The 19,981-nt window shown below is 48.9% G+C and overlaps 1 protein-coding gene across 1 annotated transcript in view; it reads left to right on the forward strand.

Annotated features, from left to right (window-relative positions):
- dph6 (diphthamine biosynthesis 6) overlaps positions 1–19,606 on the forward strand; it is a 62,337-nt gene extending 42,731 nt beyond the window's left edge. Inside the window, exons 13-15 of the mRNA XM_083684180.1 lie at positions 7,330–7,575; positions 14,611–15,016; positions 19,392–19,606. Of these exons, the coding sequence (XP_083540306.1) occupies positions 7,330–7,575; positions 14,611–15,016; positions 19,392–19,510 (771 nt within the window). The 3' untranslated portion in view covers positions 19,511–19,606. The remainder of the gene's footprint in view (positions 1–7,329; positions 7,576–14,610; positions 15,017–19,391) is intronic.
- Positions 19,607–19,981: the final 375 nt, after the last annotated feature.

Here is a 19,981-nt window from a genome sequence, read left to right on the forward strand (position 1 = left end):
CCACAGTACATTTGATAGAACAGTACTTTTTTGTACTACCTTTTTTGCTGCAAAATTATATCACCTTATATGTCCTCTGTTTTGTTTTCCAGTAACAGATTTATTACTGGAAAATACATATTGACACAAATCATTTTGAGCAGCAAAACGCATTGAATATTAGTTCCAAAAATCATTTCGTTTTTTAAGTTCACAATTGTCCAATACTAATGAGAATTTGCAGTTTAATATTTATTTGAAAATGGATGTAAGGAGACATTGAAGCTATGTGCTCAGACAGACTGTATGTAACCGCATTGAGAAAGCCCAGCCACATTCTATACCACCATAGGCTTTTCCATGCAGTCATACTGCCATCTATTGAGAGAACAGGGAACTGCACCACTACGAAGTCTCACTAGGAAACTCTGCTGTCTATTTTGCCTGTATTCCTCTGTCCTGTATTTGTATAGATGTGAGCTGCAGGTTGTCCACGGGTTGTAAGAGGTTGAGTGTTAGTGTGTCTGTGTGTCCGAGTGGCCTGGCTGGGTCTGCTAAGTGATGGCAGTAGAGGGAGATGCAGGAAGACTGGCCTCTTCAGACCACTGGCTTTACCAATGTGACAGCCTACCGGGTCACTGAGAGTCATGGGGGAGACAGGCTGGACATCACTCACTGTGGCTCTCCCTCACAGACAACAATAACAACACGCACGCACGCACACACACACACACACACACACACACACACACACACACACACACACACACACACACACACACACACACACACACACAAACTAAACACAATTAAACTATCCAAGAGCTAGGGCTTGAATTAGTGCAGCCTTGATTTCATGTGTGTACAGGTGGCCTGCCGACTCTTGACTTTTGACTGTAAATAAAAAAGGTAAATACAGTTTGTTTTGACCACCCATGAAAAAACCCAAAACAACAGCATGTGAAAAGACAAGAAAGAAAGAGAGGTGCTCGCTCTGGTCACAGCTGGAAAGGGAGGATGAACGGGGGTTGAGGAGGGTTGCAGTTTCAGCATCATTCAATCAGACAACATGCCCCTCAGCTGAAACGGCGAAACCCTCCCCGATTCTCTCGAATTAGGGAGATTAGTGAGAAAGCGCATAATGCAGGATGATGGAATTTGTCATAATTTGCATTGTCCTGGAAAGATGTGGTTTGATAGAGCGGTGCATGGAGGAGTCTGTCATGTCCCACGGGCAGGTCACAGAAAGGAAGCTTGGCAGAAATGATTTTTGCGATATGTGCATCAGTCGTAAAAGCCTCACAACCAATTTGTCAAAAGATGTGAGGTCGGGACAGTTGAAGGCAGCAGGGGCATTTTGCCCTAACGCAAAGAGAAAACATGCCCCTCCATCTCAACACCACACTCCCACAATACTGAGGGTTTGGGCTTTATGTGTTACTGTACTCTCCATACCTCTATCAACTCTTTAATATGTTTACTATAATATAATAATATGACAATTTCCATTTCATTTTTATTTTTTTTCCAAATACAATAACATGAATTAAATTATTGACATGACAGAATGTTGATTCTGAATTATTGAGGCAATGCAGACATATTTTGGGGAATTGAGAAATGAGAGAGATGATTTATTTATTTGATGGTGTATGGTGGTGTGGGGATGTGTGTGGCGGGGAGGTGTCTGTCTCTCTGTGTACATTCAGCACTCAGTCCCTCGTGACCTTGATAATACTCCAGAACAGCGTCTACAGACGAGTAATCCGCATAAAGTTGACCAGAACCGATGTGACAGTGTTACTCCTCCACGCGAGCGTCTCTGGAGCGGGCATGTCCGGGGCAGACAGCCACGCAGATGAGAAACCCGCCATACAGAAGCACAGAGAGGGAGAGAGGGAGAGAGGGAGAGAGGGGGCCACAGGCCAGTCAGTGTCCCTTACTGGAAAATGGCCACACTTTTGTCTCTACGGTGGCTCATCACGAGCCCTGCTCCTTTTCATCTTTCTAGATTGATTTCTGGTAATGAGCGTGTATTTTCAGCATATGTCGGCGGTTCTTTTTTTGTCTAGAGTATGCAGTGCTAAACCAGAGGACGCTCGCAGAAGTCCCCCATATTTGCCTTTCTTTGTGCGTTTCGTTGGGCTATTTATGTCGCCGTTTAAGTAACACTGATGCCGTGTGACAGTTGAGCATACAAGGGTTAGGCTCAAACTAGAGCGCAAACAGAACAAAATAGAAACGGAGGGAAAAACAAGAGGATGAAATTTTTTTTAGAAAAATATATATTTTTTCTCTTCACATGAAGTCTTAAGTGAGAAGGCTAAGATAGTGGGAGATGCTGGAGGGGGGGAAAGGTTGTAGTTCTCCTGAACGTTTTTATATTTGTAGAAATGAGGTGTCAGAAGAGGCAGGATTTCCTCAGGGCGTAGCACAACATGAGCCCATCTCTTATCATTTTCCACTCGGAGACGTGATTGGCTTTGAATGCACTAATGCTGCAAGAGCCCCATAGACTTGAAGCCAGTTCAAGATGAAATCACAGACAGCACACAGACCTGACAAACTGCCATCCACCGCGCAAAGGATTAAACAGTTATTCCCTATCAAATCCAAAAAGCAGAAATAATATATGCACTTAAACTTGTGCCTCAGTTCTTGATCCCCACATTTTAAACTATTTGCTAACCTTTAAATATTCAGCAAAAATAAATCAGGAGAAGAGATTTAGAATTTTGTTGCATGAAATAAGTATGGTCCATAAGGGATTATAGGAGCGCGAGGTTTAGAATGTTGAATTGTTATAATACAGTTTGAGAGGTGTTATGACATGACATGTCACGCCCCAGTGTTCTGAGGATATAGTCACCCCCCCCCCTCCAAAGTTCAACGGTACTTTTACGCATTCACTGTGGCCCCACTGTAAATAATTCTTCATATATTTGGAGACATGTTTAAAACAGTTAGAATCCAAACATGAACTTGCGTCCCACTTTGTTTAGTCACCTTCTGTTTACCCTTTTAGTGTGTATTACGTGTTGTCTTACATTAGCGGAAAAGTAACACCGTATTAATTTGATCCATTTTACACATTTTGTATTATCATTCCCTTTGTTCAATTATGCATGAGGACTCTATGGGGAAATGGAACCATTAGCATATCTGATAGGGGCCATGGAGCTTTTCTTCCACCTCACTGTTTTTGGACCAGGGAAAGTGAGAGCCTGAGTGTTCATCAATACCAGGTCACTTTACCCACTCGCTAATGACGCCCATCTACATTCCCATATCCATCCTAGCAGAGGCCTACCTTTAAAGGACGCATGGCCGATATATTTGCTTCATTATTAGAGGTATGCTTGAGTGGATATTGGAACATAACCTCAGTAGCACGCTAAGCCAAATGGAGCCCAAAGGGCTATCTATGACACCCATGTATATATAGCCTAGCCTAGCCTAGCCTAGCCTAAGCGGTCATGCCCCAGAGGGTTCTAACAAAAACGACAATTAGAAACGCCTCAGACAACGTTACAAGACACCGTTAAGGCTTCAGAGTGGAGGATGGAAGCAGCCAGCCGAGTACATTTACATATGTGTTACTGTCTGGGGCTGGCAGAGAGAGAGTGAGAGAGAGAGAGAGAGAGAGGGAGAGAGAGAGAGGGAGTCCTTGGGGCTCGGTGACCTTTTGACACGTCATTGGGTTTATGAAAAATGATGGTGTTTAAGCCATGAAATAAAGGTCGATAAAGCATGAAGCCAAAACACAGCTTTAATTAATGCTAAGGAGGCGTCTCGTGCCGGGATCGTCTCCCACGTCTTGCCGTGAGGAGGTTTGTGCGGCTCAGAGGGATTGTTGGGGAAATACGGTTGGAGTTGCGTTTAGCGTCAAGTCAACCGAAATATGATCTAACTCGAAGGTACACTACTCAAGACCGAGCGTTCAACAGAAAGTATATACATTGCTTAACTTGGAGGTGTAAAGCTTTCCACAGCAAGTATGTGTTTCCACAGAGACAATCAATAATTGAATATGGGGATTCTGAAACATTTAACATGCCTTCTAACAAGTTATTAGCTGACAAGATATCAGCGTATATGAGATGTGATGAGAGAGGAAAGAGTTGGCTAGCTATACTGTACCGATGAACATAAACACGTCCTGCGATTGAGCTGTGAAATCTTTAATACAGAGTCTCTTCTCTTTTCTCTCTGGGCCATTTAGACTCTTAAGGTTACCGTTTGAAAACTACTTACCTTGTTATAGGAAGTTTAATGTGATATGCAATTGTTTGACCCTTATGAATATTAAAGGGGCCCATCTCTGGCTTATTAAAAATGCATGTGGCATTGTGGTTGTTGATCACGTTTAGGACGCCCATGCAAATTGGACTGTCTCTCCCTGTCAAGGCGGAAGATGAATTATGTAGCCGTGTTGTGTATTCAGGGACACACCATTGACAGTCAATTAACGAGTTTGATTGGTGTGTGAACTCATTCTTTTGAACTGTTAATTTTATGTAAATAGTATTCGCTCCCCTCTCCCCCCACCACCCCCCCCACCGCACCGCACTTGCAGGTTCGTCACGAAAAAGCCGACCCCCCTCCCCCTTCCACCAAAGGTAACCTGAGATGGAGCCTTAATAATTGATCATCACACACCTGCTTGGCGGAAGCTAGGGGAGTTTGTCTTCTTTAACAGTCAAGGGGCCCCCCACACTGTGGCCCCCTTTTGATATTCAAATCAACAAATGGGGAAACGGCCCTCCTTTTTTGGAATTCTAAACGTGGAGCGTTTCTTTTCATGAGGTGGCTGGCGTGTGGCGAAGAGATCCCATGGCCACCCGTCCACCCTGATCTGGGCTCCTCCGTTAGAGGAGATATGATGGCGTTTGATGGCTCATAAATGGAATGCCAATGACGATTTGTTGTCGCCGTGTCGACGGCTTGGCTTTTATGTAACACCGACGTAGATGTATCGCTCCGCCCGCGCTCCGCCAGATAGTGCTCGCAGGTAAATGATCCGGTGATTGATCCGAGCGTTTGAAAGCAGGGAGGGATTCCTCTCCCCCCCCCCCACCCCCACCCCCACCCCCCCAACCGCCCCCGCTCCATCTCTCTCTTCTCCTCCGCTGTCCCGGTAATTTGGAGCAGCAGAGGCAGATGCTGAAGATTCATCAAAGTTGACAAGTGAACCCAGGAGCTAGGAATCATGGGTAACCCATATGATTATGGAAATGGCTGTGGCCGTATCCCCCCCTGGAGCCCAAGACGTTAGACGTTGTTCTGTTATTACCAACTCACATTCTTCTACAAACTGCTGGTTTTATCACGGTGGGGGTATAAAATAAAACTTTATTGTTCGCTGCAGTGATGTCAGAGACATTGCTCTGCTCGTGAATGACTTGTTATAAAGTAGAGTACGCTACGTGGATGCATACCTGAAAATAGTGCAAAAACAGACGACGTATACAACTTTCTCTGTTATTTTGCTTGCATGTGCTTGTGTGTCTTAGAGTTGCCTCTAATGCTCATAGAAAGGGCTATTTCTGCTCTTTATTCAGAGAAGAACAGCGGTCATTATTGGTCATCGGGTTTATAGTACACAACTTTTTTGTCCGAGCAATTTCTCTCCACTTAGGTACTTCAGATAAGCCTAGAGGGGCATTGGACTCTAACTCTTCAGAGAGCGGGTGTAGGAGGAACACAATTACCTTCATTTGCTAACAAAGTGAGCAAGTGGACGTGGTGGAGGTGGGTGGGTGGGAGGGTGGGAGGGAAGGAAGGAGAGAGGGGTGCTAAGCCCCTCAGTAATACCACTGGTCCACCCCTAACCCTGGTAATCTGGCTGAGAAATACGATACCCATGCATGGATGTATGCTAATCGGTTAAGGACCTTGTCTCACGCCATGTATCCATTGATTCTGGCCTCCTTGATCCCTGTGGAGGTCAGCGTCCACATATACCCAGAGGTCCCCTACACACACACACACACACACACACACACACACACACACACACACACACACACACACACATACACACACACACACACACACACACACACACACACACACACATACAGACCCAGAGGTCCCTGCTTAAGACCACCAATTAGCACTGTGTCACTAGTAGGGCTATTTACATTGAGCAGGATGTCCTGGCCTGAGCTTGATCTCCCAGAGCAGGGGGCCTACGGGTCTCTGTAGACCTGACCTCCCCAGTTGCCGGTACTCTGCTCCCGCATATCCACCCGTTCCTCCGCATTAATCACACGGATCTCTTCTGCTTGTATTATTGAGTTTAGGGAACTTGCTCTTAAGAGGGTGTTTAACTGGGATTCTCAGCTCATTATCGCACCGGCTAATTATGCTCATGAATAAGACAACGCAGACACACTTGGCGTCGGATGTACCGGTACGCTGGCATGCTCATGCGGAAGCGCCTGCTTATTTTAACGGTGTGAAACGTGTGTTATTGGTGATAGAACATATCGAAAAGAAGAAAAAAAAAAGAAAAATAAATTGGAACTTGCTAATTTGATGCTGCGATACTCAAACATAGGCCGGTAATTGATGCTAATTTGATTGTTGCACCTTGCTGATGGATGTATTGTGCTCTTTTGACAAGACAAGCAGGTAGTTCAGTTAGTTAGTATGAACAGCGCAGCTTCTTCTGCCCTCAGCTTTAGAGAAGGCGCTAGCATTTGGTCCGTGAGGAGTACAGTACAGTGTGTGAGTGTGTGTTTTGAAATCAAATAAATGAGTTGGCCTCACTTTCTATCGAACAGCACAATGTCTTCACCAGCCATTTGTCCGTTTAATAGAAGGAGTGCATTTATCATGTTTGACATCTTTCCCAGGCTGCCGGTGCAGTAGTGGACCAGTAACCAGTTCTGTGGGAGTGTGTAATTGAGTTTCAAGCGATGGATTGATTTTGAGGAGAGATTTATTCCCTGAAAGCTATAGTGTGTAGTGTGTAGTGTGTAGTGTGTACTCAGGCCACATGGCCTAGCAGAGCCACCCACAGCTCTCTATAGGGGCAGCTGGATGAAGAATATTAACCCCTGGAAAAGACTTTGGTTGGCCGCTCCCAGCATGTACAGTATAGAAGTGATAACAGGGCCTGTATTTAATGATTCCGCTATACTGGATGGACGTGGTTATTGTAATGAATAGAAACTGGATTTAATCTGTCTGATGATTACTAATATATTCACTGTGTCTGTCACTACATGGTACATGCTATCTGTTTTAAGTTGACTTTCACAGAAAATATGACATTGATTATAAAACTGTGCGTGTGTGTGCATGTGTGTGTGTCTGTGTGCGTGTCTGCGTGCTCCTGTCCAGGTGGACGACTCTGTGTTCTGCGCGGGCCAGATCGCCCTGGTCCCCTGCACCATGCAGCTGGTGAAGGCCGGGCCCAGGACCCAGGCCTGCCTGTCCTTCAGCCACGTAGAGAAGGTTCTGGAAGCGGTGAGCAGCAGCCTGACTCTGGGTCACATTCTCCAGGCCCATTGTTATGCCACCCGGCGCCAGGACGTCCCCGCCATCACAGCAGCCTGGGAGAGCAAGCTGCGGGCCGCTCAGAACCAGGTGAGCTGGAAATTCTAACAAGTTTTGTTAAGCTGTTGAAATATATGTATCTGCAAATTAGAGCACTTTCGCTGAACAAGATTACAACTAGAAGTGATTGAGTGAGCATACTGAATGAAACGAATGCTGGAATGACAATGTCGTCTGTTTGTTTACATTGATGCCTCTATGGTGCCTCAAATGGGGGTAGAGATGAGAGCATGATAGAGTATTGAAGCTAGTCTCAGATAGAGTATTCAAGCTAGTCTCAGATATTCAAGCTAGTCTTAGATAGAGTATTCAAGCTTGTCTTAGGTAGAGTATTCAAGCTTGTCTTAGGTAGAGTATTCAAGCTAGTCTTAGATAGAGTATTCAAACTAGTCTTAGATAGAGTATTCAAGCTAGTCTTAGATAGAGTATTCAAGGGTATTCAAGCTAGTCTCAGACATCATCAGAATTTCATGTGTTAAGAAATTACAATTTCAATCTGAGCCAAAGTTCCTAGCCTCTCCTCCTTCTCCTCCTCCTCTTCCTCCTCCTCCTCGTCCTCAGAGACCCTGGCCACTGTGGCTGATATTTACCAGTGAGCACGCTCATGAAAAGTTGATGATGTGGGAAACGCGGGTGTCTTTGATAATATGGAGCTTGGCACAGAAGCAGATGTCTTCCTCAGAGCCTGCCCTAATCCTTTATCCCCTTGTTGGAGCTGTGCTGAACTCTCCGAGCAGCTTATCCCCCACCACCCCTCCATCCCGCTAGCCCTCCCACACCCCTCCGCCCTCCCCCCCCTCTCCCTTTCCTCAACCCCAACCAGCTCCACACAGCTAATAAAGGCAGCAGGCTCCCCAGCCAGGCCTGCTCCTCCTGCAGTAATCTGCCATGCCTAGGGACCTGGAACCTGGGACCTGGGGCCCGGGGAGGCAGGGGAGATGGGGGGGGGGGGAGACATGAGCCCACCTCCAACATGTGGCTCCCCATCTGTGGTGTGGGAAGTTCTGTACTGAATGAGCTACGGAGCAGTGTTGGCTCAGGAGTGGAGTCAGGGGAGGCTGGTGGAGGTAGAAAATCGGAGGACGGGCTCATGTCGATACCATTCCTCATTCCATTCCATGCGGAGCCCGTCCTCCGATTTCTACCTCCACCAGCCTCCACTGGTGTGGAGTCAGGGACTCTGTAAAAGTGCAAACAGGAGACTAACACGTACTCAGTGGCTGAGCTTACCTTTACCCTCTGTGATGGGGAGGCTAGAGGAGACTAGTCTAGAGACCTATTGGACCTTCACCCCTGGAGAGCCTAGTGGGGACTCACTGTCAGTCTGAGTGGGGGGTTAGTGACAACGTGAGGACCCCCTGCTAGAGAAGAACTCCAGTGTGAGGAGAGAGGCGCGTCCAGCCCACCGCTCACCTCTGAAGTGTTCATAAATAAACGTTCCATTGTGACTGACAGGAATTAGCCTGCTGTTTAGGGACTGTCGGGTCGTTGGCTGGCTGTGGCCAAAGCGTTTCGGAAAAATAGTTGGCTGGAAATCACCAGGCCCAGGTCAGAGGTCAGGAGTGATTCAAGATGGTCAACGTTGTCCATCTGTTCCACTTCCAATCGACATGTCAAACCATTCCTCTAGTGGACCACAGCCTGCCATCTACAGACGGCCACATACGCTGGCTCTCCTCGGTGACTGACACACACATTAACCTCTGTCTAGATTGACAGCACCGTGTGTCTCAGCCATAAACAGGTTAGTTAACCCTCTCCCAGCCCTCAGGGGCCGTACTGGGCTTGGTGGTGAGGTTCCTGGCCTGACCCCCCACTCTCTCCCCATGTGTGGTGGGATTCAGAGTCAGGCTAGTGCTGGGTGTTGCAGAAGTTCCCAGGTCCTCTCTAACCCCCCCTCCCCCCCCCATCCCTCCCCTCTCTCTCTTTCTCAGTGCAGGGGGAGAGGGGAGGAGGTGGTGGTGGTGGGGGTGGAGGGTGTGTGGGGGGGGTTTCGTTTCATCCTGGGCCCAGTGAAACATCTCTTTCCCTGGGGTGGGGATTACACAAAGCACTGGTGCTCATTTGAAGTGATTGTAATGAGAATATTTAACTCAGGTCAAACACAGATAACACAGCCCCTGCTGAGGGAGGGAATAACTCAGCCTACCTCTCTCAACAGACGGGTGAGAACTGTCTGACTGCGCCCACAAATATATGAGACCTTGTTGTATCTGTGACTCACTTCATGTCGAAATTTGATGATTGTTGATGAAAAAAATAATAATAATCATAAATGTCCCATTGCAATGATACTGTCTGTGCATCATGGATATGCTCACAGGACTCCATGGCACATATTGTACTAATCAAATGATCTACATTTAACTGTATTCTGTACGGGTGTGGATAGCAGCCTGAATTTGCAGAAAAGCGAAAAGAGATAACTTCTTAAGGTGTAATAGTCTGAACTAGAAAGTGTTAACCTGTTTTTAAAGGACCCATTTTTTTTCCTGTTTCCATTGTTCAGTGTTGTCTCTTGCCTCTGTCCGTCAGTATTGATTCGCACTCAGAGCATCTGGTGAGGTGTCTGTTAACAGAAATAACATCTTCACCGTGCAATTAGCTGGCCTCAGAAACCAGTAGACCTTGAATCTACCGCCGATGCTTTGGATAAGCCCATCTTCTCTTGTTAGTTTCCACAAGTTGACTCGCGGGTGAAACTCTTCCGATACCTGAACAACTCCTCTGATCAATCACAACTAAAGCCCTCGCTTAGTTTATTTTTAGTGGTAATAACGGGCAAAACATTTATCGCGTTTATCTCCGACAACAGTCTCGGTGTATGGCTGGCAATCAGAGCCGTGTTGAGGTGACGGTGTGAGGGTGGTGAGGCGTATGGCTGTCTGATAGGAACAGCAGCGTGCTGGCGGCGGTGGCGTGTGTGGGGAGGGGCGCGGCCATGTTGTTGTTGTGCGTTGATAATTTCTCTAATCAGGTGGACGAGGAAGCTTGCGGGGTTAATTGGGAGCACGCCGGAGCCGCTACGCGTGTGAAATCGTATTTATGGCGCGTCGAGCTCGGAGGTCAGCCTGTGTGTGTGTGTGTGTGTGTGTGTGTGTGTGTGTGTGTGTGTGTGTGTGTGTGTGTGTGTGTGTGTGTGTGTGTGTGTGTGTGTGTGTGTGTGTGTGTGTGTGTGTGCATGCGTGCATGCGTGGGCGTGTGTGTGTGTGTGTGTGTGTGTGTGTGTGTGGGGGTAGGGATGTGTGAGTGCATGCATGCGTGACTTTGCGAGTGTGGGTGTGATGAATTAGAAGGTGTACATGCGATAAGTCGATAATTGTTAAACAGACTCCTGTTTCGAGATGACAGGTCTGGAAAAACATGTCAACTTCTGCTGCCTTCTCGCCAATGCTTTTCTTCTAGTTGTTTGTGAAAGTTTTTTGGGGTTTGTTATTCATTACTGCATAATACTGACAGTTGGTGTGGCGATTTCTTCTGCACGACTTTGAGTGAAAGGTGTTTTTTTGTGTGTGTGTGGGGGGGGGGGGGAATGGAGTGAGTAAGATTGGAGGAGTATGTTTTGAGGGGCAGAGAATGGAGCGTGCTCTCAGAGTAGCGTCAGGAGCTCTGACGGATGGTCGAGGCCCTCGAAAGAACTGTAAGCATTTCCACGTGTGGAGACATTCGCAACCCTCACGTCCTGTACGCTCTGCGCACCAGCGGGTCTGTGGGTCTCTTAGGCACTGTATCATTCTCCATCTCCCTGGATGGGGACCTCGAATGAGCCTAAACGTACAGTATAGGGGGGCGTACGGTATCCTGTGTCTCCCCACTCCACAGCCCCCCCAACCCCCACCCCCCCACCCCCCATCTCCTGCACATGCGGAAACACTGGGACTGATTTACATAAGTGGCCTAGGCTGGGGTTGGAGAGAGAGAGAGAGAAAGAGAGAGAGAGAGAGAGAGAGAGAGCAGAGAGAGAGAGAGAGGTATTCTGTGGCCTGGCTGGCAGGTTCCAGGCCCACAGTGCTTCTCCTCCACAGAGCCACACGCTGAAGGCCTCCCGCTGGGCAGGAAATGTAGGGGAACTGGCTAAGCGGGCCGGGCCCCATCAGCCCCATCAGCCCCATCAGCCCCATCAGCTCCCCGCTGCTCGCCGCCTCGACACCACTTCCTTATTACGGTGTTTACCGTTCGGCTTTCACGCCTCTCGGGTCTCTCCGACGGGCGCCTCGCGCTCCGAGCGTGTGGAACCGAGAGGGAAGGAGGGAAGGAAAGAGGGAGGGAGGGAGGGAGGGAAAGGAAAACAAACATGGAATAAAGCAGGTCACACTCCTCAGCCGGTGTTGCTCCAGTGCTGAGTGCAGTAACAGAGCAGGGCTGGTTGGCCTGCTGGCCTGCAGATGGGGCGGGGCGGGGCGGGGAGAGAGAGCTGTGGTGGTGGGCTAGTGAGCCCGGCCGCTAGGCCAGAGGACGCCCGTGATGATGAAGTCATGCTATGGATCGCATTAAGAAGCACACTCACACACACACTGACACGCACACGCACACATACAGACAAACACACACACACACACACACAGACATGCACACGCACACACAGACATACACACGCAGACACGCAGACACGCACACACATGCACACAGACACCCCCCCCCCCCCCCCGCCCCCCATCTACTACAGCACTCAGCTCCACCATATATCAACATTTGTCACCTCTTTATTTTATTGGATTAATTTAATAAATGATTTCTGGTCAGGCGGGGGGGTGTCAGGCAGGGGGGGGGGGGGGGGGGGGCAGGCAGGTGGGGGGCAGGCAGGGGGGGGGGGCAGGCAGGGGGGTGTCAGGCAGTTAGAGTGCACTCAGTCCCCGGCAGAGAGGGAGACATGCAGTAATGAAGTAGTGTTGTAGTGTACTACAGCCCAGTCTGAACACACCACCACACACTCAAACACATAACACATACACACACACACACACACACACACACACACACACACACACACATAACACATACACACATACACACACACACACACACACACACACACACACACACACACACACACACACACACACCACCACACACTCAAACACATAACACACACACATACACACACACACACACACACACACACACACACACACACACCACCACCACACACACACATAACACACACACACACACACACACACACACACCACCACCACACACTCAAACACATAACACACACACACACACACACACACACACACACACACACACACACACCACCACACACTCAAACACATAACACACACACACTCACACACACACACACACACACACACACACACACACACACACACACACACACACACACACACACAAGAAAGACCTCGGTACTAAATTTACTGCACAAACTGCTCTGTTAATGTAACATTTGGGTAGATAAATAAATAATGTGGTTGATTTAAGTGCCTCAGACAAGTGTGGTGAGGAAGTTTAGGTTTGAGCCGTGAGTGTGGTGGCCTGCCAGAGGCCGGGGAGGTGGAACACAGCACGGTGTGTGTGTTGAGTTCCCTGGCTCGGTCTGTCTGAGGAGGGTTGGGTACGGTGGGGTACCTCTGTACCCTCAGCCTGTGGGATGGCCTTTAAACCTGGCTGAACACACACACACACACACACACACACACACACACACACACACACACACACACACAGACCATCACCGCCACCCCTCCCTCCCCACTCCCAGGGCAATAAGTATTGACAAGTGTAGGACTGCTGCCCTCCAGGTGGATAGCTAGCCGGTCGCTAAGTGCTATTCTTAACATTTCTCAAAGCAGAGGCCATGTATGCATCCTGTCACCCCAATCAACACCTCAGCAGCGCTGCTCTGCCCTGACTCCTCCTGGATTGTTCGCTGCTGATGCTGCTGCTGCTATTGCTGTTGTTGTTGTTGTTGTTTTTGTTGTTGTTGTTGTTGTTGTTGTTGTTGTTGTTGTTAGCCTTATTCACCACAAGCTACATGCAATCATTGGTGTGAAGAAATCTAACATCATCCCCCCTTTATTCCCCCATCGTCATCCCCATTCTCCTCGGAGAGAGAGCTCGGCCGCTGATGCACAATTAGGCCTTAGCTAAAGTTTAATCTGGAGGTAAGTGCTGCGTTGATGTGGCTGGTAGATCGGGTCACGACGGGTTCGTCTGCGGAGGGGACAAAGAGGCCCTCTGCCGCTGCCGGCTCTTGTCAATGATTTCTCTTATCTTTTTTTTTTTTGGTGAGTGAATTTCAAAATAAAGTGTATGTAACCTGTGATTATTCTGCACTTACGAAGTGGGGTGTAAGTGGATGAAAATTGATCCAGCAAATTGAAAAGGGGGGGTTAAGTGTTTTTGCCCTATCGACTCCAGCCGAAATGACTGTTGTATAAAACGCTCATTTCTCTCCCATTAACAGATGAAGCCACAGCCAAGTATTATTTGAGGGCCACATTGTGCCGCGAGCTGGCAGAAGACATTTCGGAGCAGATAATGGCCCTTAGTCCGGAGAGAGAAAGATTTTAACTCTGCAGATTAAATCATTTAAAGCCATCATAGCAGCTTTCTACTAAATGTCTTATGTGGTGAAATGGCATGAAATCGCACCCAACACGTCTGGAATGAGCTCCTTAGAAACGGTGAAAAGGACCTCTCTTTCTCTGGCTGTGATGTCACCACACAGAGCTCAAAGCACATGCATTAGTTTCTTTTGTTTATGGAAGCTGTATGCATGCGCCCTACGTATGTTTTGACACATACGAGTGTCAGTACCCTGATATTACCAAGGCTCACCTAGCAATCTCACATCTTCATTGTATTCCTGTCAGTCCTGTTGAAAAGGGCTCTTGTGTTGGCCATGGCGACATAACCATAAGGTCTATTCTCAATGTATATCTCGAAAAGTCTCTCACAATAGCGCTGTACTGTATGAGGCCTGTTTAGCCGTATGGAATTCTGTCACGGGTCCGACACAAGGCTGGGAAATGTTCCGTTCTACTCCATGTTTCTTCAGGCCGTCCTCCAGCGGATGTGAATGACACCTGTTTGTCTTGGCAGGATGAGTCGTACGGCGAGCCGCAGGTCCAGCGCGGACCCTTCGTGGTTGCCGTGGTGCCCGCCTTGCCCAGGGGCGCGGCCGTCGAGCTGCACGCCGTCGCCGTCCGCGACGACCCCGGGCAGAGGACTTCTTGTCGCGTGACCGCTGAGGTGGCGGGTGGTTCTATCGAATGCCGAGCCGTGGTGTCCGGCGATGGCCAGTGTGCCACCCTCTCCCTGGCCCTGACTGTGCCCAGCTCTGCCCCAGCTGTTTCAGGGGGAGTAGGGGCGATACTGGGGGCACTGGGTGACACCTTCCAGAGGGCTATGCAGAAGATGGGTGGTGGTGGCGGTGGTGGGCTCTCTCCGCTGTGTGCCAGGGTGTTCTACGACCGTGACTGCGCCCTGGCAGGACAGGTGGTAGCCGGTAGGTCAACGACTTCCTTCTTCTACGTCATATTCTATTTCTTCTACTTTCTACGTAATAAACAAAACGGCGCTCAACCTCTTTTGCTCACGAATAGCTAAAGTACCAGAATACAATGTGTCGTCTATCGTAATAACAGTGTTATTACACAGGTATCACCGTAGATGTTTATAAACATCATTTGGGTATAACAGCAACTGTGAGATAAGCAAGATTAGAGAGACATTGGCCAAGTTAACGGCACGATGTTGTGAGAACAGTCTAGGAAGAAGAGCCCGGCAGGGGGGGGGGGGAAGCCATCTTCCTCTGTGTTTAATTACTGGGAGTCATTTGTGCTCTGTACAGTACACCACACCAGCTGGCAGCGTCCTTTGTCATCATTATACTTTTATACGCCACCATCTTACTCTCCCAGGGTTGTGTTCCCTCATCAAGACTAATACGGAATGGTATTTGTTTTATCCTGCGAGACGCTCTCTCTCTCTCTCTCTCTCTCTCTCTCTCTGTCTGTCTGAAGGAAAGGGCGACCACCACATTCATCAAACAGACTCAGTTGTCTTCTCCTCGCCCAAGCAATCAATTAACGGTTTTGAGTCCACGCCAAGCCAGGCGTTTTACTGTCATTTTTAGCCTCGACATAACTTGTTTTTATGGGGGATAAGAAATGATGGTCACACGTGATGAATAGGAATGAGCGTGGTCTTATTTAGACTACATGTGTTTGTCTGAATACAAACACGGTTCGGTTTGTCTCTTAATTATATGATGGTGACTCTCGGCATCTCAGGGGAGTGGAAAGCGTCTTGGTTCGCACCAAGTAAGTCTGAATACAAACACGAGTTTTTAATTGTTGAGTTTTTTTTGTTCCTTTTTTCATTTGATGTGCTTGTTCCTCCTTCTTACAGTCTGGGCTGCAGAGTTCCTTGAACGTGTATATTATGTGTAATGACCTTGTTTATGAATGTCAAAGATGTAAAATAACTGGATATTTGTATATCCTCTAGAAAACAAACAAAAGAAGACCACAGCGTTCTACAGTATATAGAGTAACAAGGCCAGACTAATACAGCATACCCTAAGGGACAAACCAAGCTTATTGGAGGGGAACTCTAGTGTTATATTCTACCCAAACAAGCATATAGTACAGTATGTATCTCATGTATGTATATTAACTGTGTTTACAAGGTCAGTAGAAACAGAAAACAAACAGAGAAATAAGGTTTTATCAAGGAGATGTTTATTTTTTTCACATATAAACCCCCCCCCCCCCCAAAAAAAAAAAACAATAACCCTAGACTCTAGACTCCCCATGTTCATATTTCTTGACTATGCGCCGCTGCTCAGACACTTTCCCTAAAGCCTGTTATTGACTCATCATTGAACTGGAATCTGTTACCTTTCCCGGGCACGCAGAGCCTCAGCCCAGCCATGCCCTGGGAGCCGGCCCCTGGCTCTGTTCATGGGTCAGAGCCTCAGCTCACTGCCTGATGCCTCTCAAAAGTCAAGGGAGGAAATGTAGCACCTCTGGCGCTAGCCATCACAGCCACAAACTGCCACTGTCAGAGCCCAGCCCAGGCCCCGCGCTGCGCTGCCGCTCTCCGCAAAATGTGACTGCACACTTCCCCCCCGGAACGGCTTGACGTTCGGAATTCACGGCTGATAGACAAGACATATGCTCCGAATGAAACCTTTAAACATGTTGTCGCTACGTGTTATTCACGTGAGAGGGGTTCGACAGACCTCACATGCTGTACACCTCACTTTTCAATGAAGTGAATGAACGGTATTGACATGGGGGGAAAAAAGGCGGGGGGCCGGGGGGGCGGGGGGGGCAGGGTGGAGAAATCAGATACTGGGATTTTAAATGAACACCAAAGAGAAAAGAACTGAAAATGCTAGCAAAGCACAACCCCTGGTTCCATAGTAAAACCAAAATGGTGGCTATCATTGTTCAGCTAGATGGTACTGTACTGGTACTAAGAGGGATGTCTTCCCTGACTGAGGGAGAGGAGAGGAGAGGAGAGGAGAGGAGAGGAGAGGAGAGGAGCTCGGCTGCAGCGGCCCGACCTCTCGGCCACATTGTGTTCACTCACCTCGGCCTAAATGAGCAATTTCTCACGAGCCGATGCCTGCTAATTACCCCCTTGTTTACTGGTTAATGTTTAACCACTTTGAGAGCCAGTGTAGCACAGCTAAAAACCAACTGGCTCTGGGCCGCCCCCCCCCCCTGCGTTAAACGCCCAGTTTAGCCCAGCAGGCTTTACCCATTTCACAATTCACACTTAAAACCCCTTTTCTGTCTCTGGCTGCGCCCCAATACACTAACACCCTTCCCTACGCTCATCTATTCATATGTGTACATGATTAACTTATGGATTGATTGAAACACAAAAAGGTTATGGTTATCTTAAACGGCTGTGTGGGCATTTACAATGGGCTACCTTTATGCCTTTGAGAATATGTAGATATTTAAGGGGGCGCGATCAGCGTTTTGTTCTCCGTGTTGGCTGTGAAGCAGAATAATGGCTGGTACCCTTGGGTAGATGGTTTAGTTCCATCCCATTGCTTATGTGATTGCTTTTAGGATCCCGCCTAATGGCCTCTGTCCACTGGGCCTCTCAACCAGGCTCCCCACTTCGCCGGCTGGGGGAGGGGGGGGGGGGGACCAGGAGATCATGGAGAAAGGGGTTGTGTGTGTGTGTGTGTGTGTGTCGGTGTGTCTGTGTGTGTGTGTGGGGTCACTCGATATCACCTTCACCCCCCTCATCGTCCCAGCCACACAGACACACAGACACCGTCTGTGAGCTCAACAAAGACTAAAACGTCCTGACATGAAACAGGCGCGTGATGAAGGCTGCTTCATCTCTTCATCTCCACTAATATCACCGCTGACTCCCTGTGATCTCCCCGCCTCGCCTCTATTGTCTGCTGCCCCTCTCCCGAGGTACCCTCCGTCCCACCGCGCGCCTCATGCTCAGATAAGACAGATATTTAGGCTTTTAAATGCGTAGGAAAAAAGGGCCCAGTGTTCAGTGGGGGCATTTTAAGCCGTCGCACATATTAGCTAATTAGCCCGCGTGAGCTCTTTGTGTGTCTGTTTGGCATGCTGCAAGTGGGACTAATGAAAGAGGATAAGGCTGATTCATCGGCGCCGAACGGCGCTTTTTTTTTTACCTTTCTGTCCTGATTTTTCACCCCACAAGTTCACACACTGACAGGACTTCAGAACAGCCGCGGTGCCGGGCCGGGCCGGGGGTCATCGAAACTGCGGCGTCTCCAAACAATGGAATTGAATACAGCTGATTTGACGTAGTTTGTGTCAAATGTAAATGCAGTGTGACTTCAGCCGCAGATTGAAAGTGACACGGCGTATTCTTTTCCGATTAGCTTCATGTACTCCAGCTATCTGAGCGTATCCCAAAGCCATATACAGTATCTGACCCCGGTGACCGCACCACAGACAGGACCAACATGCTGTTAAACCAGCGGAACACGCCAGGACAGCCAACCGGGCGACAGGAACACTTGTGACCAATTAGAGTGTGAGGGGGAAGGAGCAGGGGTGGGTGGATGTGGAGGATACCCCAGTGGGCTCCTGCTAAATGGACAGGCTGTCATCAAGACTAGGCCCAGAGACGCTGGGAGAATTCTCACACTGTCCACAGCCCAGACCAACACCCCCCCCCCTCTTCTCTACCACCACCACCTCCCCCTCTAACAATCTCTCCACTCGAGCTGAGAGCTCCGACCGTCCCAATACAGCTTCCTGACATCCCAACACAACAGGGGTGGAGGATCCATTCCACTAGATCCCCCCCCCCCTCCCCCCAACAAGCTGCTTGTTTGTCCAAAAAGGCCAGGAAGGGATTGCTTGCCCCCTTCTTTAAGTGTGTGTGTGTGTGTGTGTGTGTGAGCGTGTGTGTGTGTGTGTGTGTGTGAGCTTGTGTGTGTGAGCGTGTGTGTGCGTGCGTGCGTGCATGCGTGTGCGTGTGTGTGTGTGTGTGTGTGTGTGTGTGTGTGTGAGCCTCTATGTAGGGGGTAGGGCTGGTGGGTTCAGTAGCTTAGAGGCCAGGCCTTGCTGACCATATGTCTGCACTGCAGGGAGTTGAATGAGCGGCTCCAATCTGCCGAGGAGTTGAGAATGTCAATAATGTGTGAATGGGCCTGTGTTCCCCGGTCAAAGAGTTAAGTGCAGCCTCTGTCCCTGGGCCGGGCCCTTCTGGGACAGCCATCTGAGGGCCTTGTGCCTGACTCAGAGGGATGAGCAGCTCTTCACTGTGGAGGTTTTAGATGATATTCACCCTCTCTCTCTCTCTCACTCTCCCTCCCTCCCTCCCTCCCTCCCTCCCTCCCTCCCTCTCTCCTTCCCACCCAGGACTTGAAGAATGTTTGAGGACCATTCTAGGCCAGTCCAGTCCGTCTGTGGCCCTGGTCCCGGTCCTGGCCTTGCCTGACTCCCGGGTCCTCCACCTGTCCTGCTGGCTCAGTGTGTAGTGGACTGTCTCCAGCACCGGGTGTCGACTGGGACCGTGCTGTGGGAGAGACTGCACAACTGCCACTCCTGGACAAAGAACCCATACCCTCAAAACAGAGAAGAAGAGGGACTGTGTAGAGACTGATGATTCATGTTGTAGACGACACATCATCTGTGTGTGTGTGTGGTGTGTGGTGTGTGTGGTGTGTGTGTGCGTGTTTGTGTGCGCCCCAGTAATCCACTGTATCCTCTACCCCACTGCCCTGCAGCAGCTGTCACAGTGCCATAGAGAGAGGCCTTTATGGGATCTACAGCCTAGCCTAAATACCACAACACCACAGCCTACAGCAGGGGAGAGAAGAACATATCTCTCTCTCTCTCTTTCTCTCTCTCTCTCCCTCCTTCCCTCTCTTTCCAACTCTCCCTCCCTCCCTCCCTCCCTCCCTCCCTCCCACCATCTATCCCTCCGTCCCTACCTCTCTCTCTCTCTC

This window comes from Argentina silus (assembly GCF_951799395.1).
Source record: "Argentina silus genome assembly, chromosome: 13".
NCBI classification, from domain to species: domain Eukaryota; kingdom Metazoa; phylum Chordata; class Actinopteri; order Argentiniformes; family Argentinidae; genus Argentina; species Argentina silus.